We start from the raw sequence: 24,294 nt of genomic DNA, 5'->3' as shown, positions 1-24,294 counted from the left end.
AGCAAGATGAAGAGTGTTCTGCTCTGTGTCAGACACAACAAAGTACCACCTACACAGCTCCCATCATGTGATTTGAAACCTATGGACTTCAAACCACAGGCCGCGCTCTCTCCCTCTGACCTAGCCCATTCATGTTCCATCCCGAGACCCTTCCTCTCTTCTCTCACCCGATCATCGACGTTCTCAAGCCTGATCGCCGACTGTTTCCCCCAGTCCCACGCTCCCCTTCCTGGGACCTCAATCTGTCTCTCGCTAATGCTCCTCCCTTCGAACCAACTGCAACCTGCTCTCCCTGTTCTAATCGGAAGTGCTTCCTTGGCCTATTACATCGCAGATAGCTCGGAGCTTCCCTCGTTGGGAAACCCACCTTACACTATATCTCCACAAGACAAAAGGTCAGTCTCTGCCCGCTTTCCGCTTTTGTCCTCGCCAATTGGGCTCTTCTGGCGCTTCACTTCTTTAAACCTGTGAGACTAGGATCTCTTCCCGGCGTCTTTATATCCAGACGGTCGACGCGACATGCCCATTAGAGAGCATATCTTTACACTTCCCTACTATGTCGAGACGTGGTTTTCTACAGTCGACCGCAACCCACCTTTTCGTACACGTTCCCAACTTTTGTTGCCTCAACAGATGACAAGTCACCCTTTGCTTGCTCAATCTCTCTGTACGCCTGCCATAGACGTGCTACGATTACGCCACCCTCTCCAGCCAATGACGCAATCTCACGAAGTCAGCCTCCTTCTATTCCTTTCTCGCCCGCGTTCTAGTCCTACACATATCCGCACTACTTGGCTCCTCGTTCCTTACCTCTGGCCATCTACCCTTGATGCAACAGCTCCAGCAGCAGCCTTTGGTTTGCTTATTTGCTTACAGTCCCAACTCGACCCACGCCATAGTTAAGCTGATTCAGCTACTTGATATTGAAGGAGCAACATTCGAAGAAAAATAGACCGTTTACTCAGCCTTTGTAACTGTTGTCTCGATGTGTTCTCATATCCATCCACACCCGCCCTCGTCTTTCCCACGTGCAGTACGCAAGAGAATAAACTGAGACGACGCGGCAGGTTTTATTGTGCCTCCAAAGCGCTACCAGGCGCCTGCCGACCCGTCGCCGGGTTTAGGGGAAAATTCTTCCGAACGATACCTGCATTGACGGCAGCGCACACCTACTTGGAATGATTGAGCAACACATCTCAAAGAAACAGTTTACAAACGGAGTAACACGTCGTTTTTATGTAATGATAAATCAGGAGGCCCATTTCCACACCAGCTACAGAGAGAAGTATAGCGAGACGTTGGAGGAAAACATTAGATGGCAAACAGCTTTATTACTTATGTTTAGTCCATCCCACTCCAGTTCTGTTATTCAAGCTAATTATTGAGTCTAAGTACAAATTAATTCCAATTTCTCATTTTGCTGATTCTGGTTAATGGTTTTTGTTTATTTTGCTGTACTTTTCGCGACGTAGGTAGCTCTGGTCGCAGGCTTCCTGCTTCCCAGGAGCACCTGCTGCACTGGGGTAGAGCAGTGCAGCTCTGAGCCGCTCAACCAGCTAGGAACCACGCTGTCAGGTGGAGGGATAGGAGGTCAGAGTTGAGAACGGGTGAAACGCTAGGGAGGTGGAGGTCAGCTAAGCCGCACTCCACTGTTCCAACGACCGACACGGGCGGTAAGAAGGAACTGAGGAGCGGACAGGTCGGCAGGGGTATTTATGCGGTGCCGCAAAGGCGCCACGCCAGGGGGCGCCTGCCAACCCACCGGGTGTTGCTAGGGGAAAATTCTTCCAACGAATGTGCACGCGGCGCGCACACCTACTTGGAATGGATATGAGCAAGCACTCAAAGAAGTTTTTTTCCTTCTGCTGCTAAGAGCTCTTAATTAGTTACCCTCGTTACAGCTGGTATGGCAACACCCATTTTGTCATGGTGTGTGTGTGTGTGTGTGTGTGTGTATTTTCCTACTGTATCTTCCACTGCATGCATCTGATGAAGTGGGTTTTAGCCCACGAAAGCTTATGCTCAAATAAATTTGTTTGAGCCACAAGGACTCCTGTTCTTTTTGCTGATACAGACTCACACAGCTGCTACTCTGAAAAAAGACTAAAATGTTCATCTCCAGTAGGGTTCAGGAACGGTCCTTTGTCCACACTGGCAATGCAAGACACCTTTTAACATAGCTGGGTCACAAACGTGGTTATTTCTGCAGCATAGCTGCGACATCAGGGATTGTCCTGCCAGATTCCTCACCAGCAGCCACTGGCATTAACTCAGCATGGGCCCTGGGGCTTCTCTTTCTACTTTTTTCGTTAGGCAGGAGGAGGAAGGGCTAAGGTCCAGATTTTGAAAGTTATTTGGGCATTGCTCCTCTGCTCAGCATTGCAAAGCCCAAGTGACTTAGAAGCCTGTGCAGTGGCAGATTAGCCACTGGACCAATGTGGTCCTTGCCTGGGGGTCCCTGCAAATTGGGGCACCTCTGTGCCCTGCCCATCATTCCGGCTGAGGAGCGGGGTCAGGGTGCGGGGGCTTCCCCCCACTCCCTAGCAGGAGCACCAGGCGGGCAGAGTGAGGCAAGCCCCTGTGCCTTGATCTCATTTCCCCAGCAAGAACGCGGCGGGGCCAGGCAGGACTCCAGGTGGAAGGGGTGGGGAGGGGCCCCCACTTGCTCTGGCCCAGGGCCCCACAAAACCTTAATCCGCCTCTGAAACTAAGTCACTTCTGAAAGTTATTTCGGCTTTGCAGTGCTGAAGTACCTTTAAAATCTGGGCTTAAATCCCCACTGAACTTTTCAGAAGAATATCTGGGTCTGTCAATTCCATCTAAGAGGGTGGGAGCCTGGGGAAGGGCATGCAGCCCGCTGATCTGCTAGGTCAGCAAGGGTGGGGGATGAGCCCCAAAGACCAGGGGAAATGTCACAAAGGAGAAAAGTAATCCGTGTTTTGGGAATAACTAATTTTTTTATCTGCCTGAATTCAGCCCTTTTCCCATTTGGAACCCAACAAAGTAACTAGCTAGAAAAGGGCTCACAGGTTGTTGAACTGTTCGCCATTCACCCATTGCCAGAGCTGCGCCAATTCTCGCTTCAGGCCAATCCAGAACTCAGAGACACCTTTATATCGCATAATGAAGTCCTTAAAAAAAGAAAAGCACATTATTCATTAATTAATAACGGTTAAGCTATTTTCAGTCACCACTTCAAGGGGAACTGTTGCCTGAAACAAATCCATTTCCTAGTGTAGATGTTCCCTGAATCTGCAGAGAGTCTCAAACATTAGCTATGAACTGCACATCTCCGCTCCACCCATATTAACTCTGAAACCTAGTGATGTCTAACTCAACGTTAACTATTTTGCTGCTAAATGTTTAAATAGCGACATCCAGCTAACAGGCTTACACTGTTGGGCACAGAGGCAGGTATCCTCTCCAGTCCTCCTCACCAGATATCTGGTGGGGTTACTGGAGTGGATCTCACTTTTCTCCAAGAGTCACACTCTAAGACCAGAAGAAACTCTCTTAATTATCTAGTCTGACCTCTGACACATGACAGGGCAATGAACCTTGCCCAGGCACTCCTGTAATAGACCCATAACCTCTGGCTGACTTACTGAAGTCCTCAAATCATAATTTGAAGACTTCACATTACAGAGAATCATTTACTCTAGTTTAAACGTGCAAACGTCCCATGCCCCATGCTTCAGAGGAAGGCAAGAAGACCTGCGGGGTCTCTGCCAATCTGACCCACAAGGAAAATTCCTTCCCAACCCAACAGATGGTGATTATTTAAACCCTGAACAAGTGGGCAAGACCCACCAGCCAGACACTCGAGAACGAATTCTCGGTAGTAACTCTCAGCCTTTTCCACCTAGTGTCCTCAGAGAGAGATTAAGATTTATTGCGGCCCAAGTCCAATTTTAGTTAAAAACTCTTTGCGGATCACCATTAAAAACTAGATAGGTCTCATCAATAGCTATTAGCCAAGATGGTCAGGGACGCAACCCCAGGCTTGCGACCCTAAACCTCTGACTGCCAGAAGCTGGAAGTGGAAGGCAGAGGTGGGTCACTCCAGAATTGCCCTGTTCTGTACCCTACCCCATAAGCTCTGGTAAGGGCCACTATCCAAGACAGGATACCAGGCTAGATACACCAATCGGTCTGACCCAGTATGGCCATTCTAATGTTCTAATTAACACGGCTGGATTATTTTTAATATTTGTATCTATCTGAGGTGAGAGTCCAGCTGCCAGAGCTTTTGTTCCAGATGATTGTCCCTCACAAGAGCACGAGAAGGAGCCCTGGAACAAGATCATACCAATAGGTTCCCTCATGCCTAAATCAGTTTCACTTTTTTTTTTGTTTTCTTACCAGGTCTTTCTTGGTGTTGATCTCAGCCAGGGAGGCATTTAGTGAAGAGCAGAGGCTCTGGCTGGAGTCCCAGGTCCCCTCGGCATCAGAGAAATAATAGCATTTCCCTCTAAACCCGACCCAGCCATCCGGGCAGCAGGGGGTGGGGCGTTCTGCACTTAGCTGGGTTGGGGTGTAGACATGAGGCAGCTTGGATTCGAGTGGCGATTTCACTGAAGTTAAGAGAGTAACAGTGATAAGAGACTTGTCCCTTTGCTTTTTCTAAATTCAAGCGACGAAGCTGATAAATGTGCCACCTTATGTGTTGCGGGTAACATGTTTCCGTGCCAAAGAATCACTGACATTGAAATGGGTCATGTATCAGGTACAAGCCGAGATTTGCCTGTTTAAAGGTACTTTGGTTTTTTGCTCAGGGCTGACTTGCCCTCTGGTCTAGCACAGTTGCCAGCCGTCCTCTTCCAACAGCCTTTCTGCGCGGCTGCCGGATGTTTCAGAAGCTTTCAGGGCCAGATTTGCACAAGCTCTCAGCTCCCACTGACACACCATAAGAAGCTGCTGGATTTTCAAAAGGGCTCAGCACATTAGGTCCTGAACATCTGGTCTGGAGCATTTTAAAATCTGATCCCAGGAGTCTCCTAAGCCTTCCTGTGGAGGGATGGTCCCCACGAGCTGTGGAAACACTTTCAGGCAGAAGGGCTGCTTTAAGCTAGCTTCTCCGTGAAAGTATGAGAGGGGGTAACCAAAGGGAACAGCAGAGGCAGTTGCAGGAAGCATCACATACATGTAATTAGGGATAGCAGGGGAGGGATAGCTCAGTGGTTTGAGCATTGGCCTACTAAACCCAGAGTTGTGAGTTCAATCCTTGAGGGGGCTGCTTAGGGATCTGGGGCAAAAATCAGTACTTGGTCCTGCTAGTGAAGGCAGGGGGCTGGACTCAATGACCTTTCGAAGTCCCTTCCAGTTCTAAGAGATAGGTATAACTCCAATAATTAAATTATTATTATTAAAATTAAGTTCAAGCCAAACAGAGGCAACTGATAACTGCAGCTGCTGGCTGGCTGGCGAGGAAAGGATGTGAATGGCGAGTCACCTGGCTTCCCCGCACCCTGGGCTGCCTGCCCAATCTCGCTTCCCGGCATGTCCCTCTCACCCGTGCACCCTGACAGAAATCTGAGGGAGGCATCTAACCCCACATGCCTCCCCCCTCACGTCGCCTAGGAGAGAACCTGTGGCTGGGGAATGGGAACAGGCAGTGATGGCCGACAACTCACCAGGCAAAAGTATCATGAGAACCACAACAATCACAACAATGGCTGCGAGTACAACACCGATGATCAGCGGGACTTTCCACCCAACAGCTGTCCTGTGTTTGAGGTGAGGCAGGTCACCTGAAAGAGAACAAAACCCGTTCATGGCACCAGATGGATTCAGCACCATCAGCGTTTATGTTGCCAGAGACCAGGTAGCATTCCATTAGCCGGTCCATCGCCAGGGCAACTGGCTTCCCAGGTGGGGAACAGATGATAAAGTATTAATGCTGCTGAGAAATGATCCTGGTACGGAGTCCCACACAATCTGATGCACAGTCTGCTACCACACTTAACATAAGGAACCAGGTTCACGTAGGGTTGCCAACCCCTCAGGATTGGCCTGGAGTCTCCCGGAATCAGCGTCAATCTCCTAGTGACTACTGAAGCAAGCAGGGAGATTTTAATAGGATCTTTGAAAAAAAAATGGCATTACATCATATTGGGACAGGGGAACCCTCCCGGAATAGCTTCAGTCAGAGTTGGCAACCCTAGGTTCATGGAAGGCAATGGGAAAACTCAGGAGAAATCCCAAGGAGTCACCGACTTTGCACTTCCACAACCCCTTCTTTCCAATGCTTGCAGCCCTCTGCCATCACAGAGCTTACTTGCACACCCACTAGGTGGTATCATCGCCACCACTTCACAGCTGGGGAAACCGAGGCAGAGAGAGGCGGCTTGCCCTGGATCACAAGGATCCAGTAGCAGATACGTGATGCCAAGTCTTGTGCCTTAGCCACAAGACTTTCCTTCTGCCCCGTTTCCTTTTAGCTTCCCTGACTGTTTCTCAAGTTAGTTCCATCCAGCGAAAAATTATTTGGGGTGCCGTTGCAAGGGGTGCATTTTAGGCGGCGTGCTAAAAGGGAAATGGGAGTGTGGGTTCAGGGCGGAGAGGCGAAAAGAAGAGCCTACGCGACGCTGCCCGCTGAGATAGTAACTTATTTGTTTTTCCTCTTTGAGCCGGGTTTAGTATCGAGGGAAGAGAAATCAAACGTCCGAGTTCACTCCCCTCATCGGATGGAACGCGAGCGAGAGCAGTGAGCCCGTGAGCATTGTTGATGCAAATGAGGAGGCGTCCAGTTGGCAGTGGAGCAGCGGCTACTGTCAGTGAGATAAGTGGTTTGGTGAGGGTTCTGCGTGAGCCCCCCCTCCGCCCCTTCCCAAGGCCCCACGCCCATTTGTTCCTCTTTCCCTCCTCCCCACCCTTGCTTGCTGCTTATTCCCCTCTCCCCCCTTCCCAGGTCGGGAGGAACTTGCTTGCAGAGCTGGGGCTGGGAGCTGCAGCCACTCAACGCAGGAAGCGGCGATTCCGGCTGAGTAGGGGCTGGCGCGGGTAATGACCCAGCGCTTCCCCCACCACCAGTAACCGGACTTGCAGTCAAAAACCAAGCATTTGGATACCCTAAATATAGATGTAGCTTCCAGACTGTTCCTGCTCAGTCAAGCGTCAGTTACCTTTTCCTCCACTAAGCGGCTGCTCTGAATCCATGGGACCCATGCCTTTTGTCACCTCTCCTCTCTCACCGAGACAGATGAACGCTGGGGTACAGGCACTGGGCTCTGATTAGTTCCTCTCTAGCTGCAATTGGGTCCAATTTGGAGGCAGCAATCAACTTCAGAGATCCCAGCGCCAGATCCTCTGCTTGTGGCAGCTACTGGACGAACTGAAATCAAGAGACAGAAACAGTCCTGATTTTCAAGGGTTGCCTGGGTTTCTCTGAACCCTAGGTTCCTTCCCCAGCCCTGTCCACACATCCAGAGGTGTTAGCAGTGCAACAAACAATCTCACATTGCCTCAGAATCCCGGATCTCCTCCCCGCCTCTGGACTCCAAAGGGATTCAGAACGTAAAATGGATAGGCAGAGATTACACATGGGGATTTATTCACCCACCATGGAAAAGAAGAGAACTGCTCCTGTCCAAAGTGCAACTGAAGGGGGATTTTCCAGGAAGCCAGTTTCTATATGGAAATTTAACTGGAATGCCCCTCTCCTCTTCAGGAAAGGGGCACAGAAAAGGCAATGAAACGCAACCAGAGATGTTATTTACAGTAGATGCTGCTTAATAACAACCCTCACTACATTTTGCCTGGAACCAATACTGTCCAGTTGACTATAAAGGTAACTGGTCTGGCTATTGGCAACCAGCTTCACAGCTTAAAAAGAGGCCAGCATCCCCCAGACACCCCCTTCTCTGGGGAAAGCTCCTGCTTGCAGGCAGGTTTGCGGGGCTGGAGCCAGAGAAATCATGTCCTAGTGAGTCCTTTCCTGGCTACAGCACCACAACCCTGACTTCCGCTAATCAGGCAGCATCGGATAATGGCAACTTTCAGGCATCAACCAGCAGTTTGTGAACAAGCGGAATGTGCTGTACTGCTAATCTATGGCCTGTCTATATTAGACAAGTCGTAGCAGTGTAACTAACTCAGTTTTAACATTGATCTTCTAATTATACTAGTGTAAATTCCTGATGTAGATGTAGATTTAAACCACTTGAAGGAAGACAAACCATTGAAGGGCCGGGAGCAGCAGCCTGCTAAAAGTGAGGGGGCCACAGGCTCCCAAACCATCGCCCCACCCCCTGCCAGGCCCTCAAAGGCCCTGCCCCCCACACCACCCCTTCTCCCAGAGCCCCTGCCCTGACACAACCTATTCTCATGGAGGCCTCGCCCCTTATCCCGAGACCCCACCCCTACCCCACATCTTCCCGAGGCCTTGCTCCTCCATCACCTTGTCTGCCCAAGAACATGCCCGCTCTTCTGCCCCTCCCCCCTTTGCTTATTCTTACAGCCAGTGAAAGGGGGAGGCATGGCCCCCGGGTGCCCCCCTTCCAGTGTCTTTGGTATCTACATTAGATATTTGCCTCAGTGTAACTAGATCAATTTTTAAAGTTAATTTAGTGTAACTATGGCATCCTCATGGCCAAGATGGAGTCTGCTATGCAGGCATCTCCGGCCAAGAAAAGGCGTTTGCAGGAATGCAGCAGGGAAACTCCTGTTCCACCCCCCTGGAGTAAACACACCGCACACCCAGAACAGTCCAGTGAATACAGGAAAAGGAAATATTTATTTACAGAGGGATGAATGGGGAAAAACAGAGGGGAAGATGGGGGGGGGGGGGAGAAGCAGTAAACCAGGGTTATATCCAACACGAGGCCCCACAGGCCCAGTAGTACCAGCGGTCTGACAGGCCAGGCACCGAGCAATGCATCTACGGAGAGTTCAGGTGATCTGGGCAAAGTTCCAGTCCAGTGGTGAGTCTTGGGTGCTCCCGGTCACCTTCGGTGGCACTGAACTTTCCTCAACAAACCCCTCCGGTGCCCTCTTCTGCAGCTCTCTGCAAATCCACACCCGGGGGGCAACCTCCCCACTTAACTAGCTAACAGTCTCCCTTCTTATTCTCAACGCAAGGTCACAGGCTCCAGCACTCATGGTGCCACACAGCTCTGGGCAGCAGGGATCCTGGGTCCAGCTCCGGTTTGTCCTTCTTGGGTGATTTCTCCCCCGCACGGTGCTCCCCCTGGCTCCTGTCCTGGGGCATCCCCGGTCGGCTGTTCTGCCCCTTCCGGGCTTTGGGCAGGTTCTTGGCTGCTTCCCTACGTAAGGGCCTGCCTGCTTGTAGCTCTCTTGTCTAGAGCTCCAGACACGCACACCCTGTCACTCCCCCTTCCCCCATCCCAGGGCAACCATCTCTTCCGCTGCCTCAGGACAAGACTGTAAAGGGGCCAGGCTCTCTGAACCCCAGTGGGGTTACATGAGTTACAGGGGTGCAGTTTAAAGGTGGCATCTTCAGCAGCACCTTCACCCTAGCTCCCCTACCGCCTCACTGGGGTCAGCACTGACTGCCAAGGGAGTGCACCCTCTGCTGAGCCCCCAGCCCCACGCCCTGCAGCACAGCACCCCAGGGCTGCCCAGAGGATTTAGGGGGCCTGGGGCAAAGCGATTTCACGGGCCCCTTCCATAAAAAAAGTTGCAATACTATAGAATACTATATTCTTGTGGGGGGTTGCCCCACTTGCCTCCCCCCGCCCCGGGCAGCCCTGCAGTGCTCCCGAGCGCCACACTGGTGCACTGGGATCCGTATTCACTGCAAGGGGACTACTGAGCCCCCAGCCCCACTCCCTGCAGCACAATGCCCCCTAGCACCATGCTGACACTGACTGCAAGGGGAGAGCGCCCGCTCCCGGGCCCCAGCCGCGAGTACAGGGGAGAGGCAAGGAAGAAAACAGTGAAGTGACCCCAGGAGTTACTCGCTTGGGAGCGGGGTGCAGGGACGAAGGGCCTGCCTTGTGTCTTCCCTTGAAAGTTGATTCTCAAAATGTGAAGGCCAAGCGTTCACACACGGAGCAGCTAATCCGGAGCCGTGGTGCCAGAGTAAAAAGTTATTCCACGGGGAGACAATCCCTAAGGAAACAATCATCTGAGCAGTGACATGCAGTTTTCCACCCTAACAAGCGTGGGGTCCATCCTGTAACATCTGGAGCCCCGCCCCTCTCCGGTGCCAGCCCCGCCTGCCCAATGCCAAGCTAAGGGCCTCTAATCCCGTGTCCCAACTCCGTGCAAAACCCAATAGTCACGGCTGCAGACAATCCCCCTTTCGCCCCCCGGCTACACAGCTCAATGCAACTCCCGCAGCCTCAGCCCCCAAACAAGCAGGCTCAGCTCCTGAGCTAAGGCAGCGGGAGAAATGCAATTCCCCCCCCCCNGGATCCCCTGGCGCTCGCTCAACACATGGGGCTCTCCAGACCTTGTACTCCCCGGCACGTACTACAGGAGGTGGAGGCAGCTTTGCTGCCCACTGCTCGGGCCTACCTCGACCGGGTCCTGCGTGAGGGCACGCCCTGCCCGCCCCTCATCCCGAGCCCTCCGGACCTTTTCATCGGGCCCCTGCCCTGTGGACCTGACCGGCCCCCCCGCCCCAAGCGAGTGCAGCTAAGCACTGAGACAGCAACATGTGGGGTTGCATTAGGACCCCAATGCAAGAAACTCACCCGCCAGGGCGCTGGGGTGGGGAGGCAGCCTTTGCCGGAGCAACACAAACACAAACAAACAGATACACACACATACACACCTTGGATGGCAGAGGGAGGAGGCGAAACAGAAGCGAAAGCCGAAGCTACGCACTTTATCCAGCTGCGATGTAAACATCTCCGAGACCCGCCCCCTCTGCCGAGGAGCCAGTTCACCCCCTCCAGGCCAAGGCTGGAAGTGACTCCCCTGGTCTCAGACTAGAATCTTTTCTAGCCCAGCCCCCCTGCAGCTTCTGCAAAAGTCCCTGCTTTTATTTTCTCTTAAGGGGGATCAGCTGCCTAGCTTGTGTCCAGCTCCTTGCACACAACAAAGGCCCTTGCATCCTCCCTTCCCATCCTCCCGCTCTGTTGCACGACCCCACCCCCCGCAACTGCTCCCTCCTTCCCTCATGCCAGGGGCTCCGTGTGCTCCCCACATCTCCATGACCCCTAGACCAGGAGACTCACTTCTCCCCCCAACCCAGAGGTGCTGTGTGTCACCCTCACAATCCCCTCTCCAATGTTGCCCCTTCCCATTGCCAGGGTCTCTTTTCACCCCCATTCCTATCCCCATCTGTGTGTCCCCGTCATGTCCCCCTCTCCCATACCACTCTTTCCCCTTCTCATCATTAGGGCAGGTGCCCTGGGAGTGCTCCATTCCTCCTCCCCTCACTCCAGGGCAAGTTCTTTGTGCACCCCCCCACACCAGGATTGCAAAGATCAGTGTCCAAAAATGCCCCCATCTGACCCAGTGAGGTCTGCCTGAGTTTGCAGAGAGCCTGATCCAGAAGGCCACAGGCAGCTTGTAACAGCAGGCACCTGAAGAGCAGGGTGTCCAGGGGAAACTCCTAAAACAATCCAGCACAGAGCTCTGCAGGGATGCTAGCAGCTGGCCCTTCCGTCCTCACACAGAGGCCTCTGCAGGGGTTTAAAAAAACACCCCCTCCTTCCCCTTTATGGCATGGTGCACATGGAAGACCAATTGTAGGAGGGGTGGGGACAGGCAAGGTTCCCACTGCCTTGAGTCTTCACTCTGATCAGTGTCTCCCTGCCCACTGCAACCTGTTTTTGAGCGGGCTGGGTCCAGTGAAGAAGGTGGGAAATGCAACTCGAGCAGAGGGCTCTGTGTGAGGAGGGACCCAGCATGCCAACAAGGGGCCCACAGAGAAATCACTCGAGAGTGGCACAATTCGTTGCTGATGGAGGCTGAGCTGTGCGCCAAGAGTGCATGGCACGTTAAAGGGGCCACCTGCAATATATGTAGGCAGCAGCCTGTCGCATGAAAAATGGCCCTGTGTGGGCCTCAGTTTCCCCTTACTTACACCCATGGACATCAGATTTTTCTGGTCTCCCTCCCAGATCATAGGGGTCCCCTTATCACAGTATCTGAACTCCTCACAATCTTTAATAATAATAATACCTAGTGTGTATCTGGCGCTTTTCATAAAGTAGATTTCCTAGCATTTTACAAAAATCATTTGTGCCATCACAGATGGGGAAACTGAGGCACAGAGAAGGGGAAAGCAATTTCTCCCCCTCCCCCCCCCACACTCCTCAGCAGCAGAGCTTGGAATAGACAAGCCTGAAAGCCTGTTTCTCTCCCTAGCAGAAGTTGGTCAAGTAAAAGATCTCTCGCCCACCTTGTATATCCACGGACTGACACAGCTACAACACCACTGCTCAAATTCTGCACAGTCACATATGAGTGGCTGAGGCTTATGCTTTCCTGTGACTGGCTGTTCCCACCCCTGATTAGTCACAGGGCTCACTCAGTGGAGATGACTCAGGAAGGTTGTAGGATCAGTACAGGATAAATATGCAGACAGACAGGCCATGTGGTGCCAGAACCAGCATACTGCCTGCATGAAACTCAGGGCATGTCTACACAGCAACTAGACACCCGTGGCTGGCCTGTGCCACCTGACTTGGGCTTGCAGGGCTGTTTCATTGCTGTGTAGACATCTGGGCTGAGACTGGAGTTCAGGCTCTGGGACCCTTCCTGGTGGGAGGGTCCCAGAGCCCAGAAGTCTACACAAAAATGAAACAGCCCCATAGCCCAGGCCACGAAAGTTTGAGTCAGCTGGCATGGGCCAGCCACGGGTTTTCCGTTGCTGTGTAGACGTATACTTACTGGCCTCTGGACCAGTGGCTCTCAGCCTTCCCAGACGACTGTACCCCTTTCAGAAGGCTGATCTGTCTTGCATGCATCCCCCCCAAGTTTCACCTCACTTAAAAATTACTCGCTTATGAAATTAGACATAACAATACCAAAGTAACACAGCTACCCCTCTGATACTCAATACCAAAGTGTCACAGCCACTGTTACTATGAATTTGCTTTCTTTCTCATCATATAATTATAAATCAATTGGAATATAAATATTGTACTTACCTGTCTGTGTGTAGTCTACAGAGCAGTGTAAACAAGTCTGTCTGAAATTTCAGTTTGCGCTGACTTCGCTGGTGCTTTTTCTGTAGCCTGTTATAAAACTAGGCAAAGATCTAGATGAGCTGATGTGTCCCCTGGAAGACCTCTGCGTACCCCCAGGGTACATACATGTACCCCTGGTTGAGAACCAGGGCTCTAGGCAAGCACCAATAATCCCATGGGCTGTGGTATAAGAATTTACATAGACTAAACTAGAGGGAGAGATTTTTGGGGTCCAGGACAGCACAGACAGACAAACAGCAGTGCAGTCACACAGCATAGTAACAACCTAGCTTCTCTTTCTGAATGCACCTATTTCCTTTATCCTTTTTTCCCAGCTCTATTCTCCTGCCATCTGACACCCATCTAGCCTTCTAGCTACCCAGTTTATGCCTTAACTACAATGCTCCAAATTCTGCTCTCAGTCCCAACTGTATTAACTCCACTAAACTGACTCCGGCATTTTGGCTCAGTGTCTCCTACTGCCTGTTATGCTTTGAATAGATACGGTTTGCAAGCATTGTTCTGTGCTCCTACTTGCCCCCATACCTGCAGGTCTGCCCTGCCTCACGTGAAACTAGCTTGCAAATTAAAATATCCCGAAATCACCTCCCTCCACTGTAAGGAGAGAAGCAGCAGCCTCTGCTCCTTTCCTCAAGGAGCAGAAGAGATCAGGAGGACCCAGGGCTGATCCCCCAAGTGGGCAAAGCTGGACCCTATGTGGCTGCTTGTTTTTTATTGATTACAGCTGGGGAAGAGGCTGATTTCCGGGTCCCTCCCTCGTGCCCGGTGGCCAGGAAAAGTGAGCAGGGCAGATCTGCTCTGGGAAGTATGTGGGGCAGTTCTCTGGCCTGTGCTATTCAGCTGGGCAGACTAGATGCCACGATGGTCTCTAGTTGTGGAGTCCTGCCTTGAGTGACACCGGCAGCGGGTTTTACACAAGCTATTTCCTAGCTGGCAGCATGCAGGGGAGCAATTCTGGCTGCTCCAATCTTGGCTTTGAGAGGGGAGCGTGGTCTAAGGGTTAGAGAAGTGGTTTCACCCGGGGATCTGGCCCACTGACTCCGCTAAAGCGACAGCCACTTTACACCAACCTCTGGGAGGGAACTCAGAGCAGCCGAGACTCTCCAAGCCCTGCAGCTTCCCGCGCGTTATGCTGATCACTGTTAATTTGCTACACGTCGTCCTCTGCTGCTGGCTCCGCCCGCCCTACGCCGTGTCCAATCAGAGGACAGTAAGATAATAACAGCCAATCACCAGGCTTTTAGACAGGCATGGCTAAATTCCGCGTTTTTGTTTTTTTTTAATCATGTCTGGGTGCTGGCTTGGAATATGGGGTTTGCAGAGCACGCCTGGTTGTTCGTGCCCAGAGAGGGGGAAGATGGCTCAGAGGCTCATCTGCAGGGGATGCTGTACAGAAAGGGGGGCCTGCCAGCAGGTGAGCTGTGAACTTCCTTTATAGCAGTGCCTTGATGCCTCTTTTCCCTGTCCCCCCCCCCCCCTTAGAATGGCTGTTCTGTGTTCAGGGAGGGTCAAACCGCTCGGGGAGGGCTAGGAGGGAGGTGAAGGTCAGAGCTCCCAGGGGTGTGGGTGCTGCCTAAGACCTTCCATTTTCCCAGGAGCAGCCCTGGACCATGCATCTCTCACTCCCAGGCTTTTCCCTGGGCTCTAAGCCTCAGTGAAAGGCAAGCTGTAAACGCAGGATTTCCTCATTTAGCCCCACCAGCCTGCACGGGTGCTTCCCTGCTGGCCAGCAAAGCCGCTCCTTATAAGGACTAGAACTAGAACAGAAAACCTCTGCTCTGGGAAGATGATGGTGGTTAGTGCTGCGTGGGGGAGACTGAGAATCAGGATTCCTGGGTTCTATCCCTGGCTCTAAGCGTGGGGTGGGTTAGGGCAGGAGGAGGGGACACAGATGATTTGGAAAACCATCTTGGTCTGAAAAATGCTGTCCCAGTGTGGGTGGGATCCTGCAAACACGTGCGTTGTGGGACTTCCCACAGAGTACAGTCAGATCTGTGTTTAGTTTAAGTTTAAGGACACTGAGCAGTTGTGCCCCCAGCAGACTACCCCACAGGATCGGGACCCAAGTGGGCAAAAGTTACTTATGTGGCCTTGTGTTTGCTGGGCTGGGAGCTGCCAATCACCCCGAAGGGGAGTAAAACTGAAAGGTTGCTGCGCTCTCGCTCTTTTTCACCCACACCCTCCTCCCAAAACACGCTTCCTCTGTCTCAGCTTGTGCTTTCCTTTGCGCGTGTGTGTCACTTGCACCCGTCCTTGGCCGCTTTTGGAGCTGGGCGTTTTAGAGAAACTAATGTGTCGAGCCCCGCAAATCCACGGCCAGTCCGCTGCACATCCGCAGATGTGGGTGTGGTGTTTACGATCTTTGCGGATCCGATGTGGATCCGGATTTTTGCAACAGCGCAGGTCTCTACCAGTGAGCTAGGGCGCTGCTGCGGATACCTGTAAAAAGTGGAGTGCGGGTCGGACACCAGTGAATCATCACGGATGCGAATCCAATGGAGTGCGGGTCGGACACCAGTGAATCATCACGGATGCGAATCCAAAGGTCTGTATGATCCGCTCAGGGCTCCAATGATCCGCCTCTATTTCGAGCCAGTCCAGTCCCTATGAACAAGCTCTTGGCATCCAAAACCTGGTTCTCTTCCACCCCGTGGGTGTGGGGGGGGGGGGGGAGTCTAGCAATCCAGCATATTTCAATAATTGCCCCTTCCCCGCTTAGGGAGGAGAGCCTGTCAGCTGGCCCCAGAGCCAGCCAATGGGGTTGGATTACCCAAGATCATGACGCGTCTCTCCAAGTTCCCGGGAAACACAAGCCTCCAAGAAAAGTTCAGCCATTTTCGCGGAGGGGACAGACGCACTTAGGAGCTGCTACGGAGACCGATGTGGGGACTAAAGAAGATGCAGGTCTTTCTTGGGTCCCTCTGGCTGGCTGCAGGGTGCAGACAGGTGGCAGGTGAGCTGGGGATGGGTAATGGGGGGGCACAGACAGCGGGGCACTGCTGACCGTGGGGGTGGGGCACAACCAGGAACAGCTGGAGTTAGGGTGGCCAGACAGCAAGTGTGAAAAATCAGGACGGGGGTGGGGGGTAATAGGAGCCTATATAAGAAAAAGACCCAAAAATCGGGACTGTCCCTATAAAATTGGGACATCTCGTCATCCTAGCTGGAGGCATGACCCTCCCTCTCCCGGCGGAGCCCCCAGCTGTTTCCTGCTCCTGCCTCTGCACTCCCCAGCTCGGCTGCTTTTCAGGGAGTGGGCCCAGCTGCAGTGTGTGTGTGTGTGTCCGACCTACCCAGGAGGAGACCTGAATGAGGAAGGAGATAGGGATGGGGTCGGGGCGGGGGGTGCTGGTCATTATTTCAGGTAGCCTCAGAATAGGGAATTCTCCTCCTGCTGGGGATGGGGGTAGCAGGCTGCTAGGGATGGGGGAAGGAGAGTGGTCCTTCCTCCTGCTGCAGGGTAGCAGCTAGGGTGTAGATGGGGGCGAGGGGGTCTCCCTCTTGCTGGTAGTAAGTAGAGAGGGGTGTGTGTAGAGGTGCATGGGTGGGGCGGGGGCTGTAACAGGGAGTTAAAGGTCTGGAGGATTGTGGCTTTCCCTCTTTGCTGTGGGGAGAAGGCAGGGCTGGAAAATAAGGAGCTGGGTCTGTACTTGGGGGAAACTACAGGAAATGATCTGCATTGGCAGGCTGGGCTAGCTTATTGCTGATGGTGGGTGCGTGTGTGGATCTGAGGCACTGACTGATTTTTATGGGCCAACTTGGGGTAGCAGAGCAGGAGATGGGGGGGTGTTTTTTTGCAGGGGCAAAGTGTGGGTGCCTCTTAACCATATATTTACTCTTGCCTTTCCTCCGCACCCCCCAATCTGGACACTTAAAGCCAGACTTTTGTACAGAGCTGAGCTGCGCTGGGGATCTCTGAAGTGTGCTGGGTGCTGATGTGGTTCTCTGTCCTGACCTTTTGCCCCTACTTCTTCATTCAAGCCCTGGGATCCCCCTCTCCCCCCCGAGCTCTGCTGATGCCCCTCAATCCTGACCCACAGCCCCCACATCTGTTCCAACCCAGAGCTGCCCCCCACAGCTCTGCCAGTGCCCCTCAGTCCCAATCTGTAGCCGTCTGCCATCCACACCATGGGCTTCCCTTGCATCCCAGCTCTTCTCTCCATCCCCACCTGCAATCTTCTGCTATCCTAGCCCTGAGTTACCCCGCCTATACCCAGCTTTAGCGCTGCTCCTAACTCCGGAACTGTAGCCTGACTGCTGCTGCTTCCTCTCAAGATGAAATTGTCTTCCACAGGAGCAATATAGGATCCACTTGTTGCTAATACACCTTTCTCTTTAGGGCCTGGAGCCTGGCCCTGCTATAACCTGTCTGTGCCCGAAGGCTCCTCTGGGCATGTTGAAATTAACATACTTGAGAATTCATCTGTTCTGTGTAAGATGCAAACTGCCATCGCAGCCACCTCCTATGACGCTGCTTGTGACCCCATCCTGGCGTTAATTAATAAAGAAATCCTGAACTACAACAGCACATTCAAGGGACGGATCTCTCTCTCAGACCATCTTGTTACTGTGAAGAATGCAAGTAAATGGATGGCCGCAGAATACCGAGTTCTTAGTTTCCTTCATGGAACCTGTATGGCTCACATCAATCTGACGGTGCCTGGTAAGTTTCCCAGGTGACTTGCCTCAAGGTGTATGGCCTGTGGGACTCCGGTTCAGTCTCTCTCACAGCCTCTCCCCCCTCCATCAGATGTGCAGTAGTGGTGTATAATAGGGCTGTCAATTAATCGCAGTTAACTCATGCGATTAACTCAATTTAATCGTACTGTTAAACAATAGAATACCAATTGGAATGTATTAAATATGTTTGGATGTTTTTCTACGTTTTCAGTAACACGGAATACAAAGTGTACAGTGCTCACTGTATCTCTTATTAAAAATATCTGAACTGTAAAATGCTAAAAGAAATAATACTTTTTCAATTTACCTCATGCAAATTAATGCAATTTCTTTATCGCGAAAGTGCAACTTACAAATGTAGATGGTTACACTGCATTTAAAAACAAAACAATATAAGAGGTTAGAGCCTAAGTCCATTCAGTCCTACTTCTTGTTCAGCCAATCGCAAAGAGAAACAAGTTTGTTTACATTTACAGGAGCTAATGCTGCCTGCTTCTTATTTACAATGTCACCTGACAATGAGAACAGGTGTTTGCATGGCACTGTTGTAGCTTGTGTGGCAAGGTATTTACGTGCTACATATAATTAACATTTTATATGCCCCTTCATGCTTTGGCCACCATTCTTTTTTCCAAAGTGCCTAAATCCCTTTTGAAAAGTATATAGTCTCCTAAACCAGTTAGGCACTATGCAGTACCACCTAAATACCTCTACGAATCTGGGGCTAAGTCTGTGCATCTCTGTCCGGGGTTGTAGTATGTGATCACCAACCTACCTCTGTTTTCCGCTTGATCGGGACCCCTTTTAAGAACTCAGGCAGGTTCCAATCACTTTCTCTGTGCACAAGTGTTAATCCGCCCTTCACCAGGCTGGCACCGGAGTTTGTCCAAACGCAGAATGCAGCAGCCCCGCAATGCGCATACCATATTACATCCGTTCCAGCTCGACAAACCTCCTGATTTCTGGGCTTCCCTAGCTCACTGGCAGGCTCAGCTTTCTCTCAACCACAACCTCCCCCTGACCTTGATATTGGAATCACTAGATTCCCTTGGGGGGGGTGCTCAGCCTGTGATCAAGGCTGGCTTAGCCCTCAGCCCTTCGGCCCAAGGGCAAACTACCCTGGTACGGGGGATAACAGCGCTTCCCTCCCTCGGGGGAGGGAGGGAGGATGTTGTGGGGATAAATACTCTAAAAGGCTTCTGAAGTGCCCAATACATTGATGGGGGGCTAGATAAGAACCTAGATATTGCATTACCAGTTCCTGCAAGATGCTGTGTATTACACCCTGACATCTCTTTAAATCAAGATTAGATGACTTTAAAAAAAAATTCTCTAGCTCAACCACCAGATATGGGCTGGATCATAGGTGCCGAGTTTCTAATCTGCCGGGGGATGCTCTGCCCAGGCCCCGCTCCCACTCCACCCCCTCCCACAAGGTCCCACTCCACCTCTGTCCTGCCTTTTTCTGCTCCACCTCTTCCCCACCCTTTTCTGCCTCCTCTCCTGAGCATGCTGTGTCCTTGCTGCACCCCTGTCACTCCTAGCACTTCCTGATGCTGCAAAACAGCTGATCCATGGCGGGGCAGGAGGTGCTGGGAGGGGGTGGTGCTGATTGGCAGGGCTGCCAGCAGCGGGGGAAGGGGGAGGTTCTGGTAGGGGGGCTGCCAATGGGTGGATACAGGAATCACTGGGTGATATTCTCTGGCCTGGGTTATATAGGAGGTCAGACCAGCTGATCTAATGGTGCTCTCTTGCCTTAGATTCTGGGCCTGCAGGTCCCATATCAGAGACCCCGTCTGGTGGAGAGGGGGCTGCTGATCCGACCGGAGAGGGAAGTAGCCAGGGAACACTTTCCAATGGCTCTCCGAAGCGGGGTAAGTATTAATGACCCAAAGCTCTTTACAGGAGCCCTCCCCAGTGGGGTGTGGAGTGCTGTGTTAGTGCCTGATCACCATGTTTGTTTTTTTTAACCAGAACTTGGGGTGCTTGTCTTGATCCCAGCAATCACCCACAGCTGGGGGCTGTCAGATAATTAAAGCCCCGTGAAATTCTTTTTTATTTTTTAATACTATTTTTGTCTTATTTGGGGGGAATCATGTGGGGTTTTGTTTTGTCCACACAATGTGGGAGAGGAGAGGTAGTCAAGTCCTGCCCCTGTGGGAGGTATGAGGGCCAGGCCAGGCTGGGCAAGAGAAGGGTTGGAGAGTGAGCTTGCCCTTCACTCACTCCGCAACAGCAGCGCCTGTCCTACAGGGCTGGACCTGTCCCCTAGCCTGGTTTGTGCCAGCTGCCCCAATATCTGAGCAGTGCTGTGACCCCCATGCACCAGACCACAACACCAGGGGTTGTGTGGCGAGAGGTTTTTTTATTTTTTACCATGGTGACAAACTTGCAAATTTTATACATTGGTGTTTCCTTGTTTCTCATGCTGGCTCATCTGCAAATTTCTCGGGGGTTCTCCAGATAAATAATTATCCCCAGTGGAACAACTTCACCAGGAGGGACCCCCACTCGGGGCAAAGCACATTCCAGAGATGTGGGAGACTGGGGTTTAAGTCTTCACTTCTCTCCATGGGTTTGAATCTTGGTCTCCGAAGTCCTGGGCCGATGCTCTAACCACTAGGGACCACCATCTTGTTTCTTCTGAAAAACAGACTGACCCTGTTTAAGCACCTAACTCTAGGAGAAGATGCATGGCTGTGAATTGCAAGTGGAGGGAGGTGCCTATTCACAGCCTTCTCCTCTGCATTTCATACTGGCCTCGCATGCTGGCTTCTATGAATCCCTTTTCTAGGACTCCCATGAGTCATATAGAGAGCCAGGGTGCCACACTCTGGGGTGGCAGGGGATTGCAATGTTCAGCCTCTATCCCTGTTCTACACCTACATCTAGGGGCTGTGTTTTCAAACTTTACCCATAGCCATGAAGGCTAGAAACCTTCACTAAGAAAACCCAAATGAGAGAGGGGAGTCTCCTCTAATCACAGGACTCCGTGAGCTGAGGTTTTAAGGAAAGCACCAAATATCCTGAGATGGCAACACAGGGTTACCTTTGCTTAGTCTGAATGACTCTAATTACCATGTATTTGCCTTGTACGAATGGCCAGGACCCCATGGTGTCAGGTGCTGTACAAACAGATTTTGCCAGCTTGTTGTTCTCAGTAAGGCTCACTCTAAAGTACTTATCTGGCCCCCGTCATGTTAATATTGGAGCACCTCACATCCCGTGCGATAGGGCAGAGGTATTCACACTACAGAGGGGGAATTGAAGCCCAGAGAGGGACTTAATGGGAGTCTAGGGGATTGAATTCTTGTCTTTCAAGTGCTAGCCAAGGCCTCTAACCACTGGGCCACCTGTCTTCTCTTAATCCAGCTGTGTCTAAACTGACTCTTCTCCTTGGTTTTCTTTCCAGAGCCAAGAGGCTGCTATGGCGTGTGGATATCATTGGGGTTCGTTGCTGCTTTGTTTACTGCTGCTGCACTTTATGTCTGCTGGAAACATGAGAGAGAAGGACCAGAAACCCATCATGGTTGCAAAGAGAAAGGGATCTCAGACTCCCCTGTTTGCGTGCCGGCCCAGTCTCACATCTGCACGAGGCTGGAACTCGAGATGGAGAGGCTGGTCAGGAGATCCCACTGAATGGAGAGGTGATACAGCCCCGGGAACTGAGCTGGCTGCCCCAACGCAGCCGAGAGGCAGCACTTTAATAGCGTTGAATGGCCGAGGTGCGGGCGCCTCCTGTGTGTGTTGAACAGCTGTGATCATTGCACTAGCCTGGATGTGACTTCTTTCCATGTAAGCTAGGGATGCCCTTGCACTTACGGCTCTGGGCTGGAACACCTGGGTCTTCCACCAACCCCCTGTCTAGGGCGAGTCACTCAAGGCCAAATATTCAAGAGCTCAGACTGTGAGTGGGTGTTAATCCGAAGGCTCATGCAGCTGCCTAATTGGGAATTGAGCTACTCTGAAAATCTGGCCTTCCACTGTCCTGTGCCTTAGTTTCCCATCTTTAAAATGAGATGATACTCCATGTAGATTGTAAGCACTTTGGGGCAGGGAGTGAGTGTGAGTGTGAGTGTGAGTGAGAGTGATCGATCACTGTGGGGCCTTGACTGGAGCTGTAGGCTCCCTTGTAATATTAATATTCATAAGTAAGGCTACGAATCTGTGATGGAGCTCACAGACACTGTGATTCTTTTTTTAAAAAGTGAGCCCTCCACAGCTTCTTGAAAATGCCAATAATTCCTGCTTCCTGGGGTTGGTTTAGGCATCCGTGATTTATTATTTATTTCCCGTGTCTTGTTGCAGGAGTTTTCATAAAAATACCTGTGCCAAAATCGTAGCCTTGATCACAAGTAAATGTGATTGTTTGTTTTTAATCTGTGTTTACTTTTGTATTTATCTCTGTGCCTATCCTTCTTGTCTGTGCCCAGATTTCTATTTAGACTATAAGCTATAAAGCAGAGGGCGTGTCTCATTTATCTTTGCACAGGGGCGCACTGATCTCTGCTGAAGACTTGATGCGACTGTAATACACAATAATAAAATCACATCTGTCTGAATATTTTTTTTAACCTATCGTGCATCTTCCTGGCTTCTTGAGAAGCTCCAACCCTCTGTGGAGGGAGCATTGGCTCTAGTTCTCTGGGGTCTCCAGTGCAAACCTCTCCCCTAGGTTGAGTCAGCCTCCTGCCCCTTTTCTTTTAGTTGGCGATAGGACACTGGCCCACAAGGCTAGTACAATATTCGAGTGTTCTATAGCCAAATAACTTTCATGGCTTTTGAGCAGCATGTGATCAAATGTCTCCTGGCCACCAGGTGTCAGTACTACCTGCTTTTAGTTGGTTAAGTGAGGGTGAAGCTGAGTCTGCTCTGGCTGCTATTATAAAGCAAGTCCTACCACCAGGGTGTAAAGTGACTTGCATTTAATTCACGCCCCCATCCCCAGCGCTAGAAGCTCGAGGCTGTCCTAGCATGAGCATGGTCTGCTGGCATTCCCACCACAGGGAGTCTCACGTGAGGACCAAATTCAGTTTGTGTTATAGCAAGTCCTTACCAGAGCGCCCCCTTATGAGTCCCTGGGCTTCTCCACCCACCCTCCTGTGCGGTTCTGGGCACTCCATCCCTAAAGCCAGCACAAAGCAACAGAAACTTAACCTCTTCCCTGGGAGAGTGAGTTCAGTCTCAGATCTGCTCTCTCTACCTGCAGGTGAGCAGGGCTCTTCCTTTTAAAACATCTCCCTCTAGCTGTCTGTTTGTACTGACTGGGTCTTCATTACCCCTTTCCAACCCCTTCTGTCCCAGTGCACAGTCCCCAGAGGCTAGGAAATCAGCATCAAACTTGTCACACTGCAGGGATTCAAATAAGCCCTGGCATAAGTCTATCAACCAATTAATTAGCTCAGTTGATGTGTTCATCCTTTGCACCAGGCTGTTGTCCTCAGTGGGGTCACAAGTGGGTGGGGGGGGGATGGAGATGGTCCCAGATCAGTCGTGTGTTTCTATTACACCCTTGTCTGGGGGAGCTGGGCTACCAGGAATCTGGTGGGGAGAGGAGAGACAGACTACCCTGGGACTGGTGGATTGGGGTATCTGGATTCTGTGCATGGCTACTGGATGATTGGCTGACATTGGCACATCTCTCTGGATCCAAGTGTTCAAGCCTCCCAAGCAAGGGAGCAAACTCCATTGCAGACAAATGTGCTGGGCCTCACTCCAGGCAGGAAGCTGCAGTGTTGTCTTCTTTCTTCAGTTGCTGTTTACACAGGAAGGATGGGCTGTGCCCAAAGTGAACCAGCAGGAGAATGCCAGCCAATCAGTGCTGGCTTGAATGTGAACAAATGGAAAACGGGCTTCCCACACATCAGCAAAGGCTGACCCCCAGGAAGCTGGCTTCATCAGAGCTGCCCTGTGATCCCTCACTGTGGTTGGCAGCAGTGGGTGGCAACGCAGATATGATCAAACTGATGAAGAGTGTGAAACACCTGGAGTGTGAGCAGAGGGTAAAAAACCTGGGGGGAGGGGGAAGTTGGGGGCGGGAGAGAGAGAGATATGATAGAGGTCTATAAAATCATGACTGGGCCAGAGAAGTGACTGAGGAAGCATTGTTTATCCCTTTCACATAACACAAGAACTAGGGGTCACCTGGTGAAGTGAATAGGCAACAGGTTTAAAACAAAAGGAAGTAATTCACCCAATGCACAGTCAACCTGTGCAACTCATTGCCAGGGATGTAGTGGAGGCCAGAAGTATAACAGGGTTCAAAATGAATTAAACTAGGAGTGAAAGTAGACACCAAGATTTACCGGTGCACCCTGCACGGGGCCCAGCAGCCTTACCACTGATGGGGGGAGGCAGGGGCAAGCAGAGAGACCCAGACCCAGACCCAGACCCAGACCCCTCTGCTCTGCCAGCTCCCAGCTGCGACATTCCACTTCCTGCCACCGCCGGTTAGTGCCAGGGTGGGGAAGCGACTGGGGCTGGGTTG

General features: G+C 51.6%; 3 protein-coding genes across 3 annotated transcripts in view; 1 reads left to right on the top strand and 2 right to left on the bottom strand.

Annotated features, from left to right (window-relative positions):
- LOC116829200 (C-type lectin domain family 2 member B-like) overlaps window positions 1-10,739 on the bottom strand; it is a 59,507-nt gene extending 48,768 nt beyond the window's left edge. Inside the window, exon 1 of the mRNA XM_075071664.1 lies at window positions 10,659-10,739. The gene's annotated coding sequence lies outside the window, so the exon portion shown is untranslated. The remainder of the gene's footprint in view (window positions 1-10,658) is intronic.
- LOC142045748 (early activation antigen CD69-like) overlaps window positions 1-12,426 on the bottom strand; it is a 15,776-nt gene extending 3,350 nt beyond the window's left edge. The window contains exons 1-5 of the mRNA XM_075071684.1: window positions 12,317-12,426; window positions 7,125-7,333; window positions 5,634-5,750; window positions 4,363-4,574; window positions 3,028-3,131 (exon numbers count right to left, since the gene is read on the bottom strand). Coding sequence (XP_074927785.1) covers window positions 3,028-3,131; window positions 4,363-4,574; window positions 5,634-5,750; window positions 7,125-7,167 — 476 coding nt within the window. The 5' untranslated portion in view covers window positions 7,168-7,333; window positions 12,317-12,426. The remainder of the gene's footprint in view (window positions 1-3,027; window positions 3,132-4,362; window positions 4,575-5,633; window positions 5,751-7,124; window positions 7,334-12,316) is intronic.
- Window positions 1-22,386, top strand: part of LOC116829194 (uncharacterized) — a 32,263-nt gene extending 9,877 nt beyond the window's left edge. The window contains exon 3 of the mRNA XM_075071682.1: window positions 21,220-22,386. Coding sequence (XP_074927783.1) covers window positions 21,220-21,446 — 227 coding nt within the window. The 3' untranslated portion in view covers window positions 21,447-22,386. The remainder of the gene's footprint in view (window positions 1-21,219) is intronic.
- Window positions 22,387-24,294: the final 1,908 nt, after the last annotated feature.

This window comes from Chelonoidis abingdonii, chromosome 12, assembly GCF_003597395.2.
Source record: "Chelonoidis abingdonii isolate Lonesome George chromosome 12, CheloAbing_2.0, whole genome shotgun sequence".
Taxonomy (NCBI): Eukaryota; Metazoa; Chordata; order Testudines; family Testudinidae; genus Chelonoidis; species Chelonoidis abingdonii.
This window is presented reverse-complemented; position numbering and strand designations above follow the sequence as displayed.